The sequence below is a fragment of the Haliaeetus leucocephalus genome, unplaced genomic scaffold (genome assembly GCF_000737465.1).
Source record: "Haliaeetus leucocephalus isolate CR32 unplaced genomic scaffold, Haliaeetus_leucocephalus-4.0 Scaffold849, whole genome shotgun sequence".
Lineage (NCBI taxonomy): Eukaryota > Metazoa > Chordata > Aves > Accipitriformes > Accipitridae > Haliaeetus > Haliaeetus leucocephalus.
The window spans coordinates 310,496-332,091 of NW_010973285.1; the positions used below are offsets into that span (position 1 = coordinate 310,496).

General features: G+C 39.8%; 1 protein-coding gene across 1 annotated transcript in view; it reads left to right on the forward strand.

Annotated features, from left to right (window-relative positions):
- Window positions 1-20,875, forward strand: part of GLIS3 (GLIS family zinc finger 3) — a 175,834-nt gene extending 154,959 nt beyond the window's left edge. Inside the window, exons 7-10 of the mRNA XM_010582766.1 lie at window positions 126-288; window positions 10,850-11,031; window positions 19,368-19,550; window positions 20,739-20,875. Of these exons, the coding sequence (XP_010581068.1) occupies window positions 126-288; window positions 10,850-11,031; window positions 19,368-19,550; window positions 20,739-20,875 (665 nt within the window). The remainder of the gene's footprint in view (window positions 1-125; window positions 289-10,849; window positions 11,032-19,367; window positions 19,551-20,738) is intronic.
- The last annotated feature ends 721 nt before the right edge of the window (window positions 20,876-21,596 follow it).

A 21,596-nucleotide genomic window follows, 5' to 3' on the forward strand; every position in this document is an offset into this window, starting at 1 on the left:
AAAAACAAGTTAGTTGCTAAGAATTGGCACTACAGCTTTAGGGGAGGTGTTACCCATTAGTATTTGGTCATTTATCAATGCGATTGCCTGCCTGATGAGGATTATTTCTCTCCTTTTGCTTTCAGCCACCATGTTCCCCAGCACACGGACAAGTCGAAGTGCAACAGCAGCTGGGGCAGTGTCCTCGTCCCAGCCCAGCAGCCACCCGTCCCCAGGATGTAACGTTCAGGGTAGTCCTCTCCATCCTCACCCCCAGTTATCTGTTCTCTCAGCTGCGGACTCAGAGAGGTAAGACCAGCCCCTGCTTTTCTCACCCTGAGCCTGTGGCAGGACTGCCTTCAGAGCTGCCAGGATGGGGGGAAACTGAATTGTTGGTGCGCTGAAAGTCGCTGGTGGCAGCCACCGTGTAACAATTGCTCTGGATAAGGATTTACCAGGGGAAGGGGGGGTGAAGGGAACTCTATTGTCACAGCCTGGGCAAGGAGGCTTTCCATCCATCTCCATTTCAGGGACTTCCTCCAATCCCCTCTTGATCTCCACCAATGGCCCAAGCAAGGAAAGTCATACTGGCTGGGACACTAAACTTCAGAGGAGCCCAGCTATACTGTACAGAATGGGGCCCCTGAGATTCATGCTTCTGTTTACTTGTGGTAGGAGAGTCATATTCTGTCAATATTCTCTCAATACTAAATATTTCTGCAGGAAATTTACTTTTTTTTTCCTTGGCATTTTATTAAGACCAAGAGATAATGAAAGAATTTTTAATTCACTGGTTTGAGATCTTGAATTATAGTCAGGATTTATTTTACAAACCCCTTGACCTTTGCTGTTTCCATGTTTTTGGATATTCCAGTGATGTGAAAGCAGATTGCTTGGAAGTGGTTTAATTTTCACGTTTAGGCATTCCCTAAATTATTTTCAGCAATCTTTCCAATTATTTATGTAGTGTATGGTATTATAGATTTCCACTTAGTTCATTGAACCAGAAGTCTACCAGATCACAAGACTGAAGAGGCCTAAGCAAATAGGTTTTCAGTGGAAAAGTCAGAAAGATACACCGTAACACAAAATACTGGATTTGTACTATATGTATATGGATGCTTAAACATTATTTTGTTAATTTCCCTATTTTTCAGTGCTCTAAATGATACATTGCTGTTTTTCATTAATGTATTTCAAAGTGTTTAATTTCTTTGAGTGACAGAAATGTCGGTAATTTGGAGAGCACAAAGTGTCCAATTATAAACCTGAAAAGAGCATTCACTAGATTTTAATTACTTATAAATGAGCATAATTTCTTTGGAGGAAAGCAGTACTCACTCTGCCTTGTATCAGGAAGATGGAAGAACATGATGGCTCAGGGAATTGACAGCAGGTGAAAGTACTTCTTGATTTCGGACTGCATGTGTGAATTCAACTAGTTCTGCAGCCACTGGAAGTTGTTGAGCTTTTTGTACACCAGTCTGAGATGAAACTGGCCATTTCATGATCACTGGAGCTCATCTGGTGGTTCAGTCCTTCCTCCCCACTCCTGGCCACATGGTCCTGAACTTTTTCCCTTGTCCTGGCTCTGGCCCTCTGTGCAAACTCCAGGGCTGCCTGTGCTCTCTTGCCTGACCCAGAGGCTTTTCCTTCCCCGTATAGTTTTCTCTCCAGTGCGTGAACACAACATCCATATCCAACAATTGCCAGAACACAAGGTGACAGGCAGGGACAGATCGGTAATTATTACAGGTAGAAATTTCATGATGAAAGACAGTGTTCTTTTCATTAGCCCATTTCTGAGGCAGTTAGTGGCAGTTAGGACCATAGCAGACACAATTAGAGTATGACTTGACTTAACTCTAAGTTCTTGAATGTGTTACAGACCTCAGGATATCACAGTACTCTACAGAATAACAATAATAAAAAGCTAGTGTGATACATTCTCATACATTAACTGTATACACTGTCTCTAAAAAGGCTTTAAGTGCTAATTTCCATACATGGAGCTACTTTGGATTAAAAAAAAAAAAAAAGGTGCCAGGAGCTTCATTTAGGTAGTTTGACAAGTGGAAATTTAAATCCAGAGAAGAAAAAAATTATTGAAGCAGTGTTGGTTTGATTACAGAACATAGAGTACAAATTGTGGGAAATGTTTAAAAGAAAAACTACAGCAGAATCTGCATCTTGACTCTAATACAGTTCACTCCCCTAGGGGCCCTACAAGTAAGCTGTCATTTACACCACTTCATGGGTGTGATGATAGCTGTGAAAACCTGAACTGAACAAACCAACACTTCAATATACAAAGTGGCAGAGATAGATAGTGCCTTCGAAAGGTGTGAATCACCCTGTTTATCCCAATCCTGTCACTGAGAGGACTGCAGGATTTAGGGGTGCAAGCAGGGGATTTGTTCCCCCCATGCTATGGGGTTCCTGACATGCTGTGCATGCCTGGGGTCATTCCAGAGCTTGGACTGCTGATTAGCACTTGCCCCTGTGATAGCCTGCACTGTTTGGACTGAAACCCATCCAAGCTGGCCCGGCTGCTTTGGTGACTCTCAGAGCCAGTCATGTGCCCCTTTGAAAAGCAGGCTCAGGTTTGTCAGTGACAGAAGCAGAAGGAAATAAGCACGTTCCCTACATCTGCAGGTACCATGTGGCAGAGAAATAATTGGAGGGCTTCTTTTGTGTCTTTCTCCACCTAGGTAATGGGAGGGAGAGTGTGGACTTGATTAAGCCTTATTTATGTGAGAAACCGAACCAAACATGGGACATATCTTACACTGCTTTCATTCTGTGTACAAGACTCAATGTACAGAGAGTGCAAGTCAGATAGAGAGTTTGGATGCAAAAAGCAATTTCATTTATCAAAGGAGACAACATGCATAATAAAAATGCAGATTTACACTTTGTTTGTTCCAGCTTTTTTGTACTAACTTTCAGTGCTCCCCTGATATGAAATACCGCAACTGTTCAATGAAGGTACCAAATGGTAATGGTACCCAAAAGCATACATATGAAAGGGAATATGTACTTGGCTTCCTTTTCACTCATTTTTGTAATAAAAGAAGACATGGACATTCAAAGAAGCTGAAAGAACACCCAGATTAAAAATGTTGGTTTTATATGGCGTAGTTAACATGCAGCTCAGTGCCCCAAAATTGATGGTGCCAAATGCTGGATTTTTTTTTTTTTATTGAATTACACAACATATGCATTTTACTTTTTAAGGCTTGCTTTTGTGCAGGAAGTAGCCTGTTAACCATTGTGAGACCAGAACAGAAGTTTTCATTTGGACTTGATGTTCCAGTTGATTTTCACCTTCCTGTGAACCAGAACTAGTAGTATGTCCCTGAAGCATGATGCATCCTGGCTTGACAGGATTTTCTAGAGACTGGGTAAAGCTAGAAAGAACTAGGGCTGAACAGTTCAGTTTGGCATTACTGTAATGCTGTAATAAGCTCTGCAACAGTGCTTCTTTTTCCTTATTTGAGTGTGTGGTTATATTCCTTTTATGCTTTTGCTGTAAAATAATAACTCTAAGCAAGACTTCCAGAAGCAAAAGCCTCTGAGTAGTTCTAAGGAGTCAGGACATCCAATCTTCACATATGATGAAGCCCTTTGTATGTGGCATACAAGGGGCTGCCTCAAAGAAAGTCTTTAGTTAAAGACCTTAACAGTGTGGTTTTGAAATCAGTACAGTAATTTCTTCCCAGATGTGGGGTACTTCAGAGTATTCTCTCCTAAGACATTACCACTTTTTTCGTTAGTGAGCAAATGACACATATAAATGACAGACGCTAAAGAGTGGAGGTGGCAGCAGGTCCAACCCTGAACCTGAGCTGTAGAATCATAGAATCATTTAGGTCAGAAAAGACCCTTAAGATCACCAAGCCCAACTGTTAACATAACACTGCCAAGTCCACCACTAAACCATGTCCCTAAGCATCACATCTACACCTTTTTTAAATACCTCCAGGGATGGTGACTTAACCACTTCCCTGGGCAGCCTGTTCCAATGCTTGACAATTCCTTCAGAGAAGAAATTTTTCCTAATACCCAATCTAAACCTCCCCTGGCACAACTTGAGGCCATTTCCTCTTGTCCTATCACTTGTTACTTGGGAAAATAGACCAACACTCACCTCGCTACAACCTCCCTTCAGAACCAACTTAGCAAAGCTTGGAATTTTTCTCCAGCCTGTTTCCACACTTCTTTTTTTTCCAAAGGCACTCTTTTCTTTGCATTTGCAAGAAACTCAGTTCTCTAATACAACACAGCCACAGAAAATGCCGAGAGATTTTAAAGTTACGTATCTCTGTCTCTAGAGAATATGTATATTGAGGTGCCCGCTCACAGCTTCCTTCCTTGAATTCCACTTCTCACCAAAGAGCACGTGGTGCTGGTCAGAGGGGCTGTTCTTTCTTCCTGCTGTCCCTTCTTTAGCCTAGGTGGACCACTGGTTTGGTCTGAAATAGCAGTTCCTGTGTTCCTAAAGCTTGAGCATGAAAAGGAGTTTTAGACACTTATTAATGACTGAAAAGAAGGATGTAAAAGTAAAGTCTACTGGCATATGCAATGTACTCCCCCAAGACACCACAGGGATAGAAACCTGCCGTGGGATCATTGCTGTGCAGAGTCTAAGGCAGAGCTTGAGTGCAAATTTGGTGGCTGAACAAAACTATGGACAAAAATTTTGTTTTGTGTTGGCCAGAATATTTCTGTTATGGGAGAAGATTCCCTTCCCTAAAAAAAAAATAATCATTTGTAACAGAAAAATAATTGGAGAGAAACATGTTATATCACAGGTAGGTAAAACATGTAAGGTTTTGTTATTTTGGTCAAATGAATGTGTTCATGACTTTTGGGGAAAACATTTGCTTTTTTCAAAATTGTGCTTGGCAAGAGCTATGCTTTCCTTACAAGATTTTTTAAACCATGTTTATTTGATTGTCATTGATAGCTAGCTGGACTAACTTACAGTGCAATATGTTCAATTACAGAATACTATATTACAAGAGAATGTTTCCCCCACTGACAGTGGGCTGAGAAGCTGCAAAGTCACTAGCACACAGCATGAAGTGTGGAGTCAAACCAAAAAGTGAGATCACAGCAGAATGACAGGGGTATTTAAAGCAGAGAATGGAGGGATCACCCCAGATTTTCTGGACTTGCCTAGAAATACGAAGGCAATTAAGAGGGAGTGAGCATAGATTATTCCTCACTTAACATTGTCAGAAAGTGCAGCACTGTACAGGACACTGTTGGAGACAGCAACCTGCTACAGGCAGCTTATGCTTTTGTCCTCTGTCCAGTCAAAACTTCAACTGTAATAAGATGAAAGCCTGATTTCCTGGCTGTGTCAACTGCATAACATCTGGATATGTTCCCATACTGTTGCGGCCCAATAAAAAGGATTAGAATTCAGCAAGTTAACGGAGCAGCAACCCAATAAATTGTATTTAAAAATTGTTCAATGAAAACTCTGACCTCTGAATAAAATAAAAAAAAAAAGACCAAAGCATTCAGCTTTAATGTTCCATTTCCATTTTGGAAGCATATTGAGAGTGACCATAAGGATTGATGTTGTCTAGATGATGGCACATGCTTTACTTTTCAGTGCGAAGTTGAGAAAAAACAGAAAATGAAAACATAGCTACATCCACATAGTTACATAGTTCCTATCTCAAATATTTCCTGCTAGTAGCATTTTGTGCCATAGTGTAGCATGAATTAGTGGTAGGTAAACTATGTCTTCTCCTCTTTCCTCATTTATATGCAGATGCAGTTTCCTTTCTTTTCAATATATTTTTAACAAATATTTAGTTGCAATGAAAATATTTTCTTAGCTGTACCCAAGAAAAGAAAATACTCCCTTCACTTGCTGTTGTTACTACTATAGTACAATATGCTGTTATTGTTATTTTTGTCAGGCTCCTAGTCCCCTGCAGAATTTGTTTGAAACTGTAGAATAATTGGAATAAACTTTTTTCCCAGCAAAGTACTAGGTGGGAAAAGTGATACACAGAATTTGATGTAATATGAAATTACTATCTTTTGCTAGATTTAGCAAAAATCCACTTTTTCTTTCTACAGCTCTGAAACAGTACAAACAGGAAAAGCAGAAATATACTAACTCCCTAAGGATATGAAATTGACAGAGCTGTTGTCCTGCAGCCCAAGTGGTTATTTGGTATTTGCATTCTTAACAAGTTTTTTCTGTTAAAAAGAGAAATTGTTTGTGTCAGACATTTTTGGTGTAATCTGGTTTATTTACCAAAAGGTGGTAAAAAGTCTTAAGTCTTGTTTCCTAGAATTGAGTAGCAGCTCTCAAAGATTTGACAAGTTGATTCTCTTTGACTACAAAAAGAAGCCAGAGTAGGTTTACCTTACACCTTTTTTTAAAAAAAAAGTAGTTTGCCCTTACACTTTTCTCTGGTGATTCAAGGTAATCTTTATACCCACATGAGAAATGAGCTTTCTGATATCCTATGAATATGGCTACATTGGAAGGAGAATTTGAGAGAGAAGAAAGCCAGAAGCATGAGGGGGAATTCATGGTACCATTAGTGCTAAAAACAATAGTTCAGAAATTATATCTCAGAAGCCAAATCAATGTGATTTGCTGCCAAATTATAGATTTTTTTAATGACTGCACACAATTTTTGTCTGCATTTTGAAATTTGACCTCTTGGTATCACTTTTCCTTTCCACCACTTGTGTGCATATATAGCAATTAGTTTAGCCACTTCTTCCAGACTTCATCACAAAGAAGGTATGTAACTCCAGCTTTCCTTTGCTGTAGTGGTTCTCACTTCTAAGTCTATCTCGCAATCAATCATTCCCCAGTTCTGACCCCAAAATGCCAATCTCCCATCCTTCCCATCCTTCCTGTGCTCCTTGCTTCTGCTGGGTGAGGTTTCAAGCATTGAGGGAGGAGGACAGAAGAGCAGAAAGACTTGGGATGCTGCCTTGTGTTCTTTCTGTTGCCCTTTTCTTATCTGCTGAAAAAAAAGGCAGGGAAAACTCAGCTTCTTGTCACAGCTCAGAGTTGCTATTCTCTTTCAGAAGGTGGGTAAGTGAAGCAGGCAGTGAGTCAAAAGGGTTTCCTTTTAAGATGGGACTGAAATCCCTGAGAAACCTGGAATTTTTCTTGTCATCAGCACGCTGACCCCAGTCTTGGACCAATTTCCTGCTCTCCCTTCTCCCCTTAGGAAGGGGAGCTGGCTACTTAGCAACAGAGAGCTCTGTGAAGTGGATACAGGTGATAACTCTTGGAGACGTCAAACAGTGAAGGTGGGAGAAGCCCACTGAGTGATTCCTATATAAGCACAATGTCCAATATTGCCGGGCCAGTCACGTACTTCCATGAGCTTCCTGAGACCAGGAGTGTGAAATCAAATGAAAGAATGCCAGCCTAGAAGAGCAGCAGCCAAGATAGTTCTAAGGTGATGAGTCTTTCCAATTCCCATGGAAAAATGGGAGCACCATCAAAAAGCCGTAGGTCAGGCAGAGCTTTGAATGATAATTCTCTTCCTTTCCTTGTTTCCAATCAGCTTGAACAGTGACAACTTGATATCACAGTTATAATACCTGTCACGACTCTGTTGGATTGCAGTGGCAGTTCTGCTTGGTGGGAAGTTTAACAAATAAGGGTTTCTCTACCATCCAGTTCTCTGTATTTTCTCCACCTACAAAAATAACCCCTTCAACCCTTTGATGCCCAGATGATTTGGCACAGCCAGTTCTTCAATCAAGGAGTCTCAAAGCACTTGAGATTCTAGGCAAATAAACACCTTGTATATATATATACTTGCTACAGAGACACGAAATGTTGTTTCCCCACACCAAAGGCTCGTTTACAGGTGGCCAACCATGCTAAAATAAAATATGTGCATAGTTATAAATACTATATAAATACACTATTTATACTATCTAAATACACTATTACTATTAGCTTTCCTCTTCCCTTCCTTTTCTACACATTGCTTAGATTGTACATGTAGTTTACATTTGGGCCAGCTCCAGTTAACAAATGCTAGAGTAAAATCTTTTTTTCCACGTAGCCATGACCAGTACTGGTTATTAACAAAAACCCTATTTATGTGCCATTTTAACTAGCTCATCAAACCAGGTAAGCTTTGGTAACTTTGTCATCTATCTTGCTTACTGCCATATCTAGTCATTCCCCAGCAGGACACTTTTTCCTAGCTACTGTTGGAAAGGGAGAGGCTACTTGATGGCTCTGGAAATGTTCTTGCTCTGATTTTGTGCCCAGCAAGCATAGGGAAAGGCACCTTTCTGCAAATCTGGCTGGTTCCTGATTGCATTGGCTCCAATTCTTGATGCCAGTTTCCAAGTGGTTACAAGCTGGTCCTGATTGTTTCAGGAACAAAATTAAATTTGCAATTCCCCCAGTAACACACTATGATTTGTTCAGGGACAAATCCGGACTAAGACAAGTCCAAGTTTCTCTTTTGTTAGGCAGAAGGGAACTAAAAGTAGATAACTATAGTCACCCATATAAGTAAGCCAGGAATTCATGAAGTGATTCATAAATCATTATGAAGACCACTAAAGTCTACTAAAAAGGAGTCCTGTCTTTCTATCGATACAAAGTAGTGCATTATTACTGGGAGGGGTTTTTGGATGTTAAATCAAATATGAAATCTTTAAAACTGTGCTTTTCACTTTGTGTTTTGAAAAGGATTTTTTCCCTGTTGTTCACTGCCGATTAAAAACATTTTTCAGAGATTAATTTTCACAAATGAACTTTGCAAACACAGAGGATGATTTCCCATGATTTTTTAAATAATAGTAGTAATAAAAGACTGTACATTGCTTTTAATCTCTGGCAGCAAATAACAGTCTTTCCATGTGAGCTCTATACAAAAAACTAACTCCAGTCCTTACTCAGGAGACATATAACCAGGTAGTTGTAGCACTTTTTAAAAACCTCTGATATTTTTATCACTATATAGCTACTGACTTTTCTTTTTTAAAAAATTACTGTCTAGTATTATTGTGAAACATAGGCTTGTTCTATTCTCTTCCTCCCTAGTATGTCTTTAAGTCTACACTGCATCAGTTATCTGGAACAATAAAATATTTGACACATTAAGGACTCAATGACTCAGTAGTGACATCTTTATTTTCTCCATCTATATAGCATATATGAAGTAATGAATGTGTTTATGATGTTAATATGAAATCAGCACAAAGGCCATCCAAACCCTATCTAATATGCCTAAAAATGCAGTTCTCAAAGAAAACTGAATAGGCAGTAAATCATCCAAAGTTCATCTTGACACTTGCTGTACTCCAAAAGTAAATTATGGATCTACCAGAAATGTACTAAATACAGGTTTCGAATTATGTCAAAATCACACAGATAATGTGTGGCAAATACTGATTCTGAGCTGCAGCATAGAAGAGCTCAGGTGTCTTGGATTTAAATGCGGTTATAACCTGTATGATGACCCTGTCCAGAGGTGTTCTGTAGAGCTACTACCACAGTTGCACCTGCTGTTGTGTTCAGGGTGAGATTACAGCTTCCTTACACTTCTGCAGGAAAAACATTCTTATTGCTAGGTTAAAAAAAAGTCATTTACTGTATTGAGGTCCAGTTTCAGGAGAACAGGGACCAGACTCATGCTTTAGGATCCTGGCAGACTGTGTTAACTGCAAGCACTAATCCCTCCTAGCAGCAGGTACCACGCACCCCCACCACAGAGAAGGGTAGGTGGGTGCTCTTGCTTGACACAGACGTGCAGCTTGCTTTTAGGAGTGGAGAGAGAGGCTGATCTGTGACAAGAATACCACATCAGTTTTCATGCACCTTCTTGCAGAAATATCCTGGCTTTTTTTTGCTGGCCTTCCCGGCTCTCCTCTCATGGATGAGAGGCCCTGAGCTATTCCTGAGCCCAGGCTGAGCTTTCATTTACTAATCAGATCCCATTGTTTCTAGTGGGTAGTTTGGTCATCAGGGGTATGGACCAGAGCTCTTATAACCTCAGCTTTCCATCTGTGAAAATGACTGTAGCACCTATTTGTAATGTACTTTGGGATATGCAATATTAAGGAAATGTAGAAAAAAGTTAAACTTAGTCTGTATGTAAAACCCTTGTATAAAAACCTCAAAGTAGTTTGTATCCTTGTAGTGCCAATAGTGACAGCTGTGCAAAACATACCACTGAAGTGATGAACCTCTGTGGCAGCTGCACCACCAGGTTCAGTCTGAATGGTTCTCCTCCTCTGCCAAGCTCGTAAGTTTATACTTTGAGTCCAGATCAAAGTTTTGATGTGGTCAGACTCTGTCCAACTGGAACCGATTTAACCTGTGCCTTTATATACATTATATTGACTTCAGTTGTTTATTTCCAAATAGCTCTGTGTAACATACAAAGATTTTTAGAACTTGAAACCTGAACCTGGACCTGAACCTAATATCTAACTCCTCAAGGTCCAATGACCAGAACTGACTGCTCACTTCCAGTGAGGAAGGACAGCTATGTATTGACAGATACAGTTGATACAAAGCCTTACAATGAGACAGCTGGCAGTGCCTCAGAAATCAAATCCACGTGAGGTATGTCCTCCCACTAAGATTTAAACCCACCCACAGAAGTTAAAAGGAGTTTTCCATTATAAGGGTGCAATTCAGCCTTTTAATTTCCCAGTTGTCCAATCTAATGATATGTCACCATTTGAAAATGTGTCTTCTTTGTATCTGGGCTGCACACTGTTGTTTTGGAAGTCTGTATCTATGCAAACTGCTAAACATTATAGTGATCCAAGTAAAATAGAAACAACCTTTAGCTCTTATCTACTGGGGATTTTACAGTTTGTGTTTCTGAACTCCTAGGTTTGTTGCTCCGGCTCCTTCTCCTCACCACGTCAGCCCCCAGAGAATTTCAGTTCCCCATCACATGATGCAGAGACGGACTCCACAACCTCCCCACCTTCAACAGCCTGCAGGAATCCCTCTGAAGGCATACCAGCCAGCAGCAAACCCTTCTTTTCAACCAAATAGCCTCCACATCCAAGGTAAGAAAGAAGAATCTTCATCACTGATGTTAGTTGTTTATCACTGCTGCTTGGTTTCAAATTAAGTGCTTCAAAGGCTGGTGCTTGTATTTTTAAGGCACCTTTCCTTTTGAAAGTCTCTGGCCTTCAACACTCTGCCTTCAGACTTCCTTAAAATTCTTAGCTTAGCTAATTGTTATTCATCTTACTATGGAGTTACGGGTTTCTCTTCAGACTGATTTTCAGAGCTGTTGTAGAAATAGAACTGCAAATAATTCTGTGATGGCCTCTGCTTTTCATTTTCTAATGCTATGCTTCTAATCCCACCTGACTTTACACATAAAGTGTTACCAGGTTTTCAAGAGGTGTAATATTTTTCTCCCTTGCACTTGTGGAATGATGGAGACCTCTTTGTTTATAAGCATAGATGTCTTTTACAGCTGTGTTCCCACTTGTGCGGTGTAAACAGCTTTGACAAGACTTCTCTCTCCCTCTTTGTTCAATCAAATATAAACTTCTGTAGCCAAGAAGAAAATTAACAGCAGCTGAAAACAATGTTGGGTTCTTTGGGGTTTTTTTTTCTAGCTGGTATGGAGTCTGAATGGTAATTACCTTAACATTTCAGAAATGTGTTGACAGCAGTAATGCTGTTTCCTCTCAACAGTTTAAATATATGGTTTGCCATATTTACATACACAAGGTACATAGCATAATGGACTTTTGTAGGCCTTGGGATTCTGCTTTTTGATCAGGCTTCCTGAGAATTATCATAGTAGATATCATAGGAAACATCTTGAGAAAACTAAAGCTTCTTTTATTTTCTTGCACTGATGGAAGCCATCTCTCTAGTCAAAGGGATGAGAGAGGACACTGAGTCATCTCCCAGAGTTCATGAGTGTGAAGGGGAGAAAGGAAGGTGGCAGTCCTGTTTTGTTCTTCTTATCATACTAGACCACATGTGAGCAGGATCTGAGCCAGGTGCTTTTCTTCCAAGAACTGGTAATCCTGTAGAGCTGTCATCAGTACTAGAAGAATATGCAATTTACCAAAGGATGTAAACAGTTATTGTTGGCTTTCTCTATTCTCTGATTGAAGTGTCACTAATAATTTAGGGCCAACAGAGTACAGGATGAAATTTTTTCATATACTGTTCATTGTCATATGACATATGCAAAGACATGCCAGTGTGGGTCCAATAAATTTCTAGCATATAGGGCATGAAGGGATCAGGTTAGCCTTCCTATTTCCACAGGACAATACATTTTACTCAATTTCCTTTTTTGCTGAATATTTGGCAAGAACTCGTCTTCCAGAAAGGCGTCCAGACATTAAGGTCTGTCTTCTTGCCTGAAACAAAAATTGTCTTTGAGTGCATAGATGGCTTTACCAACCTCTTCCTTTCAAGGTCATGGGATCTTCAGTAATTGCAGAATCTGGGATCACAACCAGTTGCTCCAAAGTTGAACAGTTTCCAAAGAATCGTGCCTCCCAGAGGCTCAGAGATCACCTCAGATTAGTTACTGCTACACACAGGACTTGCACTGGCTGGTGCAGCTAGCTCCATATCTGCTTGGGCATCTTCTCTTTAGGGCAGGCCAGAGTGATGCTACTGTGTTCCCATCTCCCCCTCCTACAGTCCAAAGAGGATTTAAAAGGACAAAAGACATGCATCATTAAAACCGTTATAAGAGGAAGGCCCAATAGAGACCCTCACCTGGGTGGATGTCACATGTGGGCTGAAGCCCCACTCCACATCCAAATTTAAGATAAAGCTTAATACTATCTTCTCAGTGGATCAAAAAATGGATAACCTCAAGGGCTGGGACCTTAACTCATACCTTACTTAGTCCCCTATTAGCATTAGTGTGTTTGTCTACCTGTCCTAGGAAATCCTATGTTGAAAATAGACATTGCTGACAGGAATTATATACACATAGATAGCAACTCAAAGTTGCAATTGTAAAGAACTCTGCACTTAAAACTAGGTAGGAAGACAATGCAGGCTGGACTCTAATATTTTTCTTTTTTTTTTTTTTTTTTAGTATTGAAAGATATAATACATTGCAATACAATAGCTACATTTGGGTATTAAATGTTCTTTCAAAGATTAAATAGCCTATTGTCACTATAAGAGGTATTTTGTCAGAATGTACTCCCTCACAGCTGTCTCACTTCTATGTGCTACACTGAAAGCTTTGTTTGTCCTGTGTGCCTGAAAATCTTGCCTAAACTCTCTCTCTGAAAAGCAAATGTTTCAAGAGTTCATGGTCATGTTTTCCCAGCAGCAATACAAAGATTACCATCTTCCTTGGTCACATCATTATAATGTAGAAAAACACCACAGAGTTATCTCACAAGTCTGGACTATTTGGTATATAAGAAGTGTCTGTGCGAAGCTCTGTTAATTTCTGTCTCCTGCAGTTCATAACCTGCCTTTTCATTACTTAAAGTGCTGTAGCTATAGCCACTTCAGCTCAGTCCGCTACCAAACAATGGTGACATTTTTGTCTCAATGTGTAGTCTTAAACTTGTCAAATCCATTTAAATTGGCTGTACTGAGGAAGAAAGAGTTTCATTGCCCAAAAGCTTTTTGAAGAAAACAAGTTCTAAACAAACTCCCTTCCTGAAAGCCTAAGCATCTTAAAAGCTCACGGAGACTTCAGAGCACTATCCTTTAGAAAGAAATTACATAGGAGATCCAAGACTGACAAGCCTCTTACATCTAATAGCTACTTGTATTGTGAAACTGCTTCGTCTTGGAAGAAAGTTGTCTACTGTCCAGATTTCATTACTTGTTCTGAGTGATTTTCAGCATCAGATACACAGTAATATCTGAGGGCTTTTTATTGCCTTGGATAATATTATATAATAGACTAAATATTCCCTTACCTTCCTTTTGTGAAATTCACAGTTTCCTTTGCTGCATGGGATGTTTGGAAGTCATGATGTTAGATGACTCACTGAGCTCCAGAAGTGGAGGGGTTTTTTCCCCTTTCATTAGACGGTAGTATCTTTTATTGGATTACCATAGTCAGTAAATCTGAAACTCTCCTGGATGGGAGACTGGATTGACGACTTCCCAGCTTGACACCATTGTACACTATTGTACTATGTATTTGTAGGCAGAATAGAAGACAGTACAGGTCCTGGAAATCTGCAACGATTGGCCTGGGACCTGTATTGTACTGGTGAGTCTTTACAGCCAAGAACGACTGCAGGCATCTCAGCAGAGGTACCTGAAGTCATGGGCATCTGCAGCACACAGGCAGCTGCAAGAATAAGGTATTTCTTTGAGACAAGTCAGAAGAGATGTGTGAGATAGGAAAGAAAAGAACAGCAATAGAAACTCCTCCTTCACAGTGAGTTCAGGCCTAAACCAGCTGGAATTCTTATATACTACAGCAGTAAAGACTACTCAGCCATGATGTATATTTTTTAATAGCAGTTATAATGATTTTCTTGAGAAATATTCTCTCTTTGTGGTGCCAGGCAGAGAGCTGACTGAGGAGGAAATAAATGTCCATCAGAAACTTCCTACCTTATGGAAATGATAACTGTGGCAATCATGCATTACACGTCTGTAATGAAGTCTTTGTCCACATCAGTTCAATGGGATCAGGACTCTGTCACAAACTTATGTGGACCATGATTTCAGCTGTGAATTTGAGATGGGTTATGTACCTGGGATTTTCAGATGCTCAGCATCTTTCAGGATGAGGCTCTGTATGTGATAAAGAGCAAGAGTTTCTTGCTTTTAGAAGAGATTCTTGCAGTATACAGCTATTTTATCATATTTTAAGTATTTCACTTTCCTCAGGAAATAATGCTGTCATGCCAGAGAAGTAACTGTTTATTCTGTATCTTGACATCATGGATCTTGGCTATAGTGTAGTGATTCAAAGAAACACAATTGACGTAACCTTGTGCATATGTGTGTTTTAAATAGTTTAATAAGAGAGGAACTGATACAATCCAGAGTTGCAGTCCTGAGAAGAAATGTTCATTTGCCGGAACTTCATCAGCCAACCTGTTTGCCGTTTTAATTTTTCCAGTGCTGCATGAAAACACAGAAAACTGATGCTACAGGTAGTTCTCTAACAGATAATCTCAAATGAGGGGCCAGCTATGGTCAGGGTCTAGGGCTTGAATTGCATATGTTTCCATGTTATCCTACATTCAGCAGTAGTGCAGATTTTCTTGGGCATGGCACCGTGTGAATAAAGGGAAGAGCTCCTGATACCAAGCTAGGAGATTTTGCTGTATCATGTTTGGGCTCCAGTTCAAAGACCTCTGCACTGTGACCTGATGCACTACAGACGTGGACAAAGACATTTAGAATAGTGCTAAATAACTGAGGCGAAGAGAGCAATATATGCTCTGTTCTACTCTTTCCTGTTTATGGCTCTCCGTTTTGTAAGATGGATATTTATGACACTGAATTGTGAGCAGAACATGTATCTAGGAAAGTTGAATTATTTTTCTGTGCTCTCTTTCCATCTTAAAAAGATTATTTGGGGGTTCATCAGTTAATGATTAAGTGCTTTGTGCACTTCCCATGTTCTTTCTGCAAGATAGTGGTTAAGGTACCAATGGGTCAAAGCTTGTAAGACTTTGCTAGACAATATTCTTTTGCTTAGGTAGGGAATGAGCAAACACAGAGGATGTGACTTACAGTAGCTCAACCCCAAGATAAGTAGTTTTTCTGGCAGATTTCAGGGAGCAGTAGTTTAAGTTACCGCCAGATCATTCTGCGTGGGGAACAGGATGCTGTGAGAAAGGCACAAATAGTGAATGAGCACAGAGCAACGTGAAAGGACATCTCAGCATGTGTTTTGAAAGGTCTCACCAGCTGGCTTAGACCGCTATAGGGTGAAATGGTTGTTTCTGGTAACTAGTCTGACTCAACAGTAAACTTGCACAGTGTGTCTTATTGCTGGTTGAGAGAAAAGTTTCTTTTAAAAGCATTTTTAAAGGAGGCAAAAACTGTCAATAGCTATGTAGCTTCTAAGTCAAGTTTTGGATGGCTATTGTTTTTTCTTTCATTTTATTTTATTTTACTGCAGCTGATTCTTAAATGTCAGGACTAAACATTTAAGGATTGCCAGGTTGTAAATTCCTAACATGCTTTGCAGTCTGACTCAGTTTTGTTGCAGTTAAACTTTAAAAGAAAAAAAAGATTTGAAAGGGTCATCTTGCAGCTAGGCTGCAAAGTGCCCGCAGCCCCTGCAAAAGACAATGAAATCTGTGAGTGTTCAGCCTCCCTAGAGTGAGCAGAGTCTGCAACTTGTGCCTGCTGTGCAAGAGGAAGAGTGTTTCTGCTTTTTATTTTTCTTTCTCCCCCCCCCCCCTTCTTTTATGTGAAGTTAAATACTCTTTTTGCATGCAAGTTTTCAGACACAACACTGACAAGTATTTCAGTGTTCTTTCATGTCACTATTTGCCTGATCTAAACTTTCATTATGTATGTGAAAATTCGGCATTTATCTCATTGTGTGCACACAGAAGTGTCTTGCAGGACTACTAAATAAAACACAAAGACCATTCACTCACCATTGTTACCTAGACCTCCCCATTAGGTCTCTTCTGAGTTCCCAGGTGCAAGTTCAGACTGTCTTTTTCTGTCCATAGTCCTGGCCTATTCTCATGCTTTTAAATATTGAGTTTTCTGTTTGAATTCAAGCACATCTTATGCATGCCAACATTCGTATGTTGCTTCACGGAGACCACAGAAATTAGTCTCAAAGGAAAAATAATCAGAATCGTGAAACTCCTAAATCATGCATCCTTCCTCTTGCTTGGCAGAAAATCAGTTATATCGCACAAAGTGATATAGCATGTTTTCCAGTGCATCCTTCTCTTTTCTCCATCCCTATTATTTATGAAATGCACTATCTGTACATACACACTCGGTGAAGATTTAGCAAACAACGGTCCCATGTGCACAATTCCATAGGAAAGTTAATGGAAATACACCTAGCTCCTAGCCACAATCCAGAAAAAGTTTGCCAAATGCCTTATGTTCATAACATGTTTCTAACCATAGACTATCACTGTAAAGGGATTTGACGTTGGAAGGTTGGGTTGGGTTGGGGTGCAGAACTGCACCAATATAATTCTTTTTATTTTTAATATACTTTTTATTCATAAGTCAAAACTAGATGCCCCATGCAAGGCATTTCTAATTACTAGTAATGAATGAATAGGCCAATAGTTATGTTCAGGTATCATATAATACCCAAGATATTTAGACATCGCCCTCTCAAATATCAATGGGTTCGGATTCCAAGTTTCATACTTCCCATAAAAGGATCTTCTCTGCTTATAATCTCCTATTGAACTGTTAAATGGTACCCAAAGGCCTTTTGTCACATGCTGCTCACCCAAACATCCCATTACCTTTAGGGAGGGAGATGAGTTTTTAATCCTGTCAACTAATTTGCTTACTGCTCATGGTTTGTTGCTGCTCATGGACATCAGTAGATCCCAGGCATGAAAGCTGAATGTCTGGTATAAATATGCTTTCCTAAGTACACAGTATGGATGTACTGAGGCTAATTTCTGAACATGTGGAAGGACGAAATTGAGCTGGCTGTCCCTGTAACTATCCAGATTAGGATTCTTTATTCTTTCCTATTACTAAATGCTCTTTGAAGTCAAATCTGTGAACACTTATTATCACTGAAAGTAACAAGGTTTCCTCCTTTTTTGTAATATCCGCAAGAAAATAAACAGATGCCTAAGGAGAGGGGAGTCATTTAAGTTCTTGAATTGTAAGCCAGTATCAGCAGTACAGAGTTTATATATAGAAGATGCATTAAAAGATGTTTTTCAATCTGTCTTTTCACCTTTTTTCCTTGTTTTCTGATGTTGATGTTTTAAGGGTTTAGGCAAGGTTCTGTTGTTTCTTTTTATTGATCTTTCTACACTAAAAGGAAATTCAGCTGGAAGGACTTTATCATATGGATGTTGGTTAACTAGACTGGCTAGAGGAGCCAGCCCTGCACATCAGCTTTTTTTATTGACAGTAATGTCTCTGGAATAAACTTGAGACACAGAAAATTCCTTAAGATACTCTCTGAGGTAGGGGCTCATTTTTGTGACAGTGGCTTTTTGTTATGACTTAACACAACATATTCTTCATTAGGAGAATAGCACACCGGCCCTTAGGCAATAAGCTGTTTGCTAATAAAATCGTCAGAGACTGTATCACTCCTAGGCCTACAATTTCTATATAACACCTTAGAGGTAATGCACTGTCTTTTTCCTTTATGCATGAAAGGAGAGTGGTGAGAACAAGGAGCCAAAGCAGTGGCAGAGGAGCTTGATTCACAGTTTTTCTTAAAAGGAAAATATGTATATATTGTAATACTGAATTTATAATGGTTTCATTTGTGACATGTACTCTAAGAATATACTACAGAAAACAGAACTAAATGCATACCAGAGTCTTATACCTGTAAAAGCCAACCTTCAGACTCTGAGCAAAATCTCCAAAGCTTAGACTTAGCAATTTTTTAAGGAGGAGAAAAGACCTTGCTTCCATGAGAAAAATATTCAGGCCAGCCTACTGCAGAACATCTGTTTGTGCCTCTTAGATTGCATACATGACCCTGTTTTACCAAGACGAGTGGTTTTAGTTATATAAGTACATATTTTGGCGTGCACTTCAATGTGAATTTACTCAGTGCTTATATGCCTCTCTCCAATATCACTTAAGGAACAAAAAACAACTGAAAAAAAAAACTGATGGGGATCTTTTATGTCATGTAACACAGTGGTCTTTGTTCTCTTCCATGTGGACTCATCGCTACCAATGAGTGGGTTAGACTCTCACCCTGTGCTTACAATGGGCAGGCCCCATGGATCATCACCTAACCACCCTTCTGAGTCTCATATGTATCTCCCCGCTATTAGCCAGCTGTCTTGGCATCAGTGACAGACCCTCAGATTTTATTCAGACCTTACTTGGGTAAACTTCATTTATTTTGAATTAAGCATTTTCTTAGATTTTTCAGGCAGCAGCCCAGTGTGAAATCTGGAGGGTACCAGTTCAGACAGCAGGACTGCAGAATAAAGGGAGAAATTTTCTGAAAAATTTCAGCTTCTAGCCAGTCAGTGCCTCTCACAAGTCATGCTGGAATCAGGATGTCCATGTAGCAGATTGTCTTTGGAATTAGTAGCAACTGGAGCAAGTCTTAGGGAGCTTCATATCAAAGCTGCTTTATTGGTGGAAAATAATTGAAGTCCCGGTGCTACTGCAGTCAAGGTTTTTATCATTCTCATGGCCACAGTTGACATGCTATCTCTTGTAACTCTGTCCAAGTCTCTTACTGACCACTTTCTTCTCCTTGTTGTAGGTTTTTATGGGCAACTTCAGACTTTCTGCCCTCCACATTATGGTGACACTCAGAAGAATGTACAACATGGTGTTTCTTGCAATGTGGTTCCTCCTTTTGAAGACTGCTTAGCTCCCACATCAGCAGGCCACACAGGGCTTGGCATTTTCCATCGAACTTTTTCAGCTCATTCAGGTATTACAGGTAAATGACAGCTGGGGACTTCGTGGATGGTTGTGTACAGTTTGTGGACTTTGACAGATCTGCTTGAGCTGCGTATGTGACTGGGACCTGTCATGACAGGCTTGACTCTTCACAAAGAGAAGATGTTTTTCAGACCTTTGTGGAGTAGCTGGCCTTGGGACCCGATCACCATGGGTCACAGTAACATCTGGCCTCTGTGCAGACTGCACATTGGCGAGGGCTTGTCAGGGTACTAACCTCTGGGGCTCAGACAGTCACTAGCTCATGTATTTTCTTTGTAATACAGTCCATTGAGCCCTGTGTGATATTTGCCCAGCCACTACACTCTGCTGTAGTATTGTAGCAGGTACCCAGGATGATTCAAACAGCTGATTTTGCTTTATGTGTGTTTGATTTTTCTTAGTCTTGAATTTTATTTATTCACATTCCGTGATAAGAACTGCCTGGGTGCACGCTTTTCTGCGCACACTTGACTTAGTCTTTGCCTAGCTGAAAACTACATACAGGGCTTGCATGCTGCTCTGGAATGGTGGAAGTTACCTCTGTGTGGAGGATCAGCACAAAAGAGTGGGCCTAATCTTAGGGCCTAAGCACAATTGATGCCCAAGTCTTTTATTGTCCTCCCACACAGGATGATTTCACTTAACATTTATTGTGCTTTGAAATCTCTTTTACATCTTGGTCTTTCAGTATTGCATTAAAAAGCCAATGCACCTGTAACTTCTAACAGGCGTCTCACGGTATGTAAAGATGTAATCCAAATGATGGAAGTTTTTCTGCAAACAGTTACTCTTGTGCTTACTGCTATCACTTGTAGAAGTTAGTAATTTCTGCTCCAGGGTCTGCTTTACAATACTTTATTGGCTCTTACCATATGTTGGGTATGATGAAATTTCATAAGCAAGCATGAAGTTTATTTTTAAAATTATGACAAATTTAGCACCCATTAAATGGGCAAGTGTTAGCTGTGATGAAATTCGCTGTACTTCAGACTTGATTCTGCCAGAACTGAAATTTATCCCTTGGTAAGCAGTAAGTTATGTAATTATTAATGTCATACATATGTTGTCTTGTTTGTTTTGTTTGTCTATTCAGTTTAAAGCCATTTCCAGTTCTGTGCATAAGTATTAGGACATTCTCCATGATATAGTTATCCTAGTTAATTAATTATTTTTGTATTTTTTCCAGTTTATGACTTTCCAGCAGGGTCCACGGGTACCTTTGGTGATTCAGCTCGCAGCATCCCAGAGGATAGCAGTTTCCTACAAATAAATGCGGTGGATCATTGTTCTAGCCAGCTTTCTTCTGTCTACACTGAAGGCTAAAGCAATATAAATCTAGTTACAAGAACTTTATTCCATTTCATCTTGCCCATCTGATATTTCTCTACAAAATTTTTCTCTCCATGAAACTGCCATGTATGTATGGGGATATGGGTTGATATACATACATAATGGAGAGGAAAAAAGCCATCACTGAGCATTCATCATGTAATCAAGCAGTCAACTGAGAAGGAGAAGGTTCGGAGAAAGCAAGCTTTGCCAAAAGCTTAGCAACTGTTTATTTTCTTTTCATCTGTGGCACAGCAACTCTACTTTTTTTTGTTCTTTCTTCTTTTTAATTTCTCAAAGGGAATTCACAAACTGAATAAGGCAACTGCTTGTTGGCTGTAATCCTTTCAAGCTGAATGCGTGGACTTACTGAAGAACACAGCTTTAGAAAATTCCTTTTTTAAAAAAAAAGGAAAAGAAGTAAAACCAGAGCATACTGCAAACATTTCAAAGGTACACAGCTTTTTGCACAACTTGTTCACATGTGATGCTTCCAAAGTTAAACACACACCAGCATCAAAAAGGGAGAGAAATTAGACATACATCCTGGCACTACCCATTGGAGGCATTGGTGTGGCTTCTTTTTGGAGCCAAAGATCATTGGTACTGAATTTCTTACAGGCCTCGGTTTAGGTGTCTGTTCCTTCCCTCTGTATTTTAAGCCATACAATATGGCCATTGCTATTTTTCCAATATTTTTTCTGACCCAGTGCTT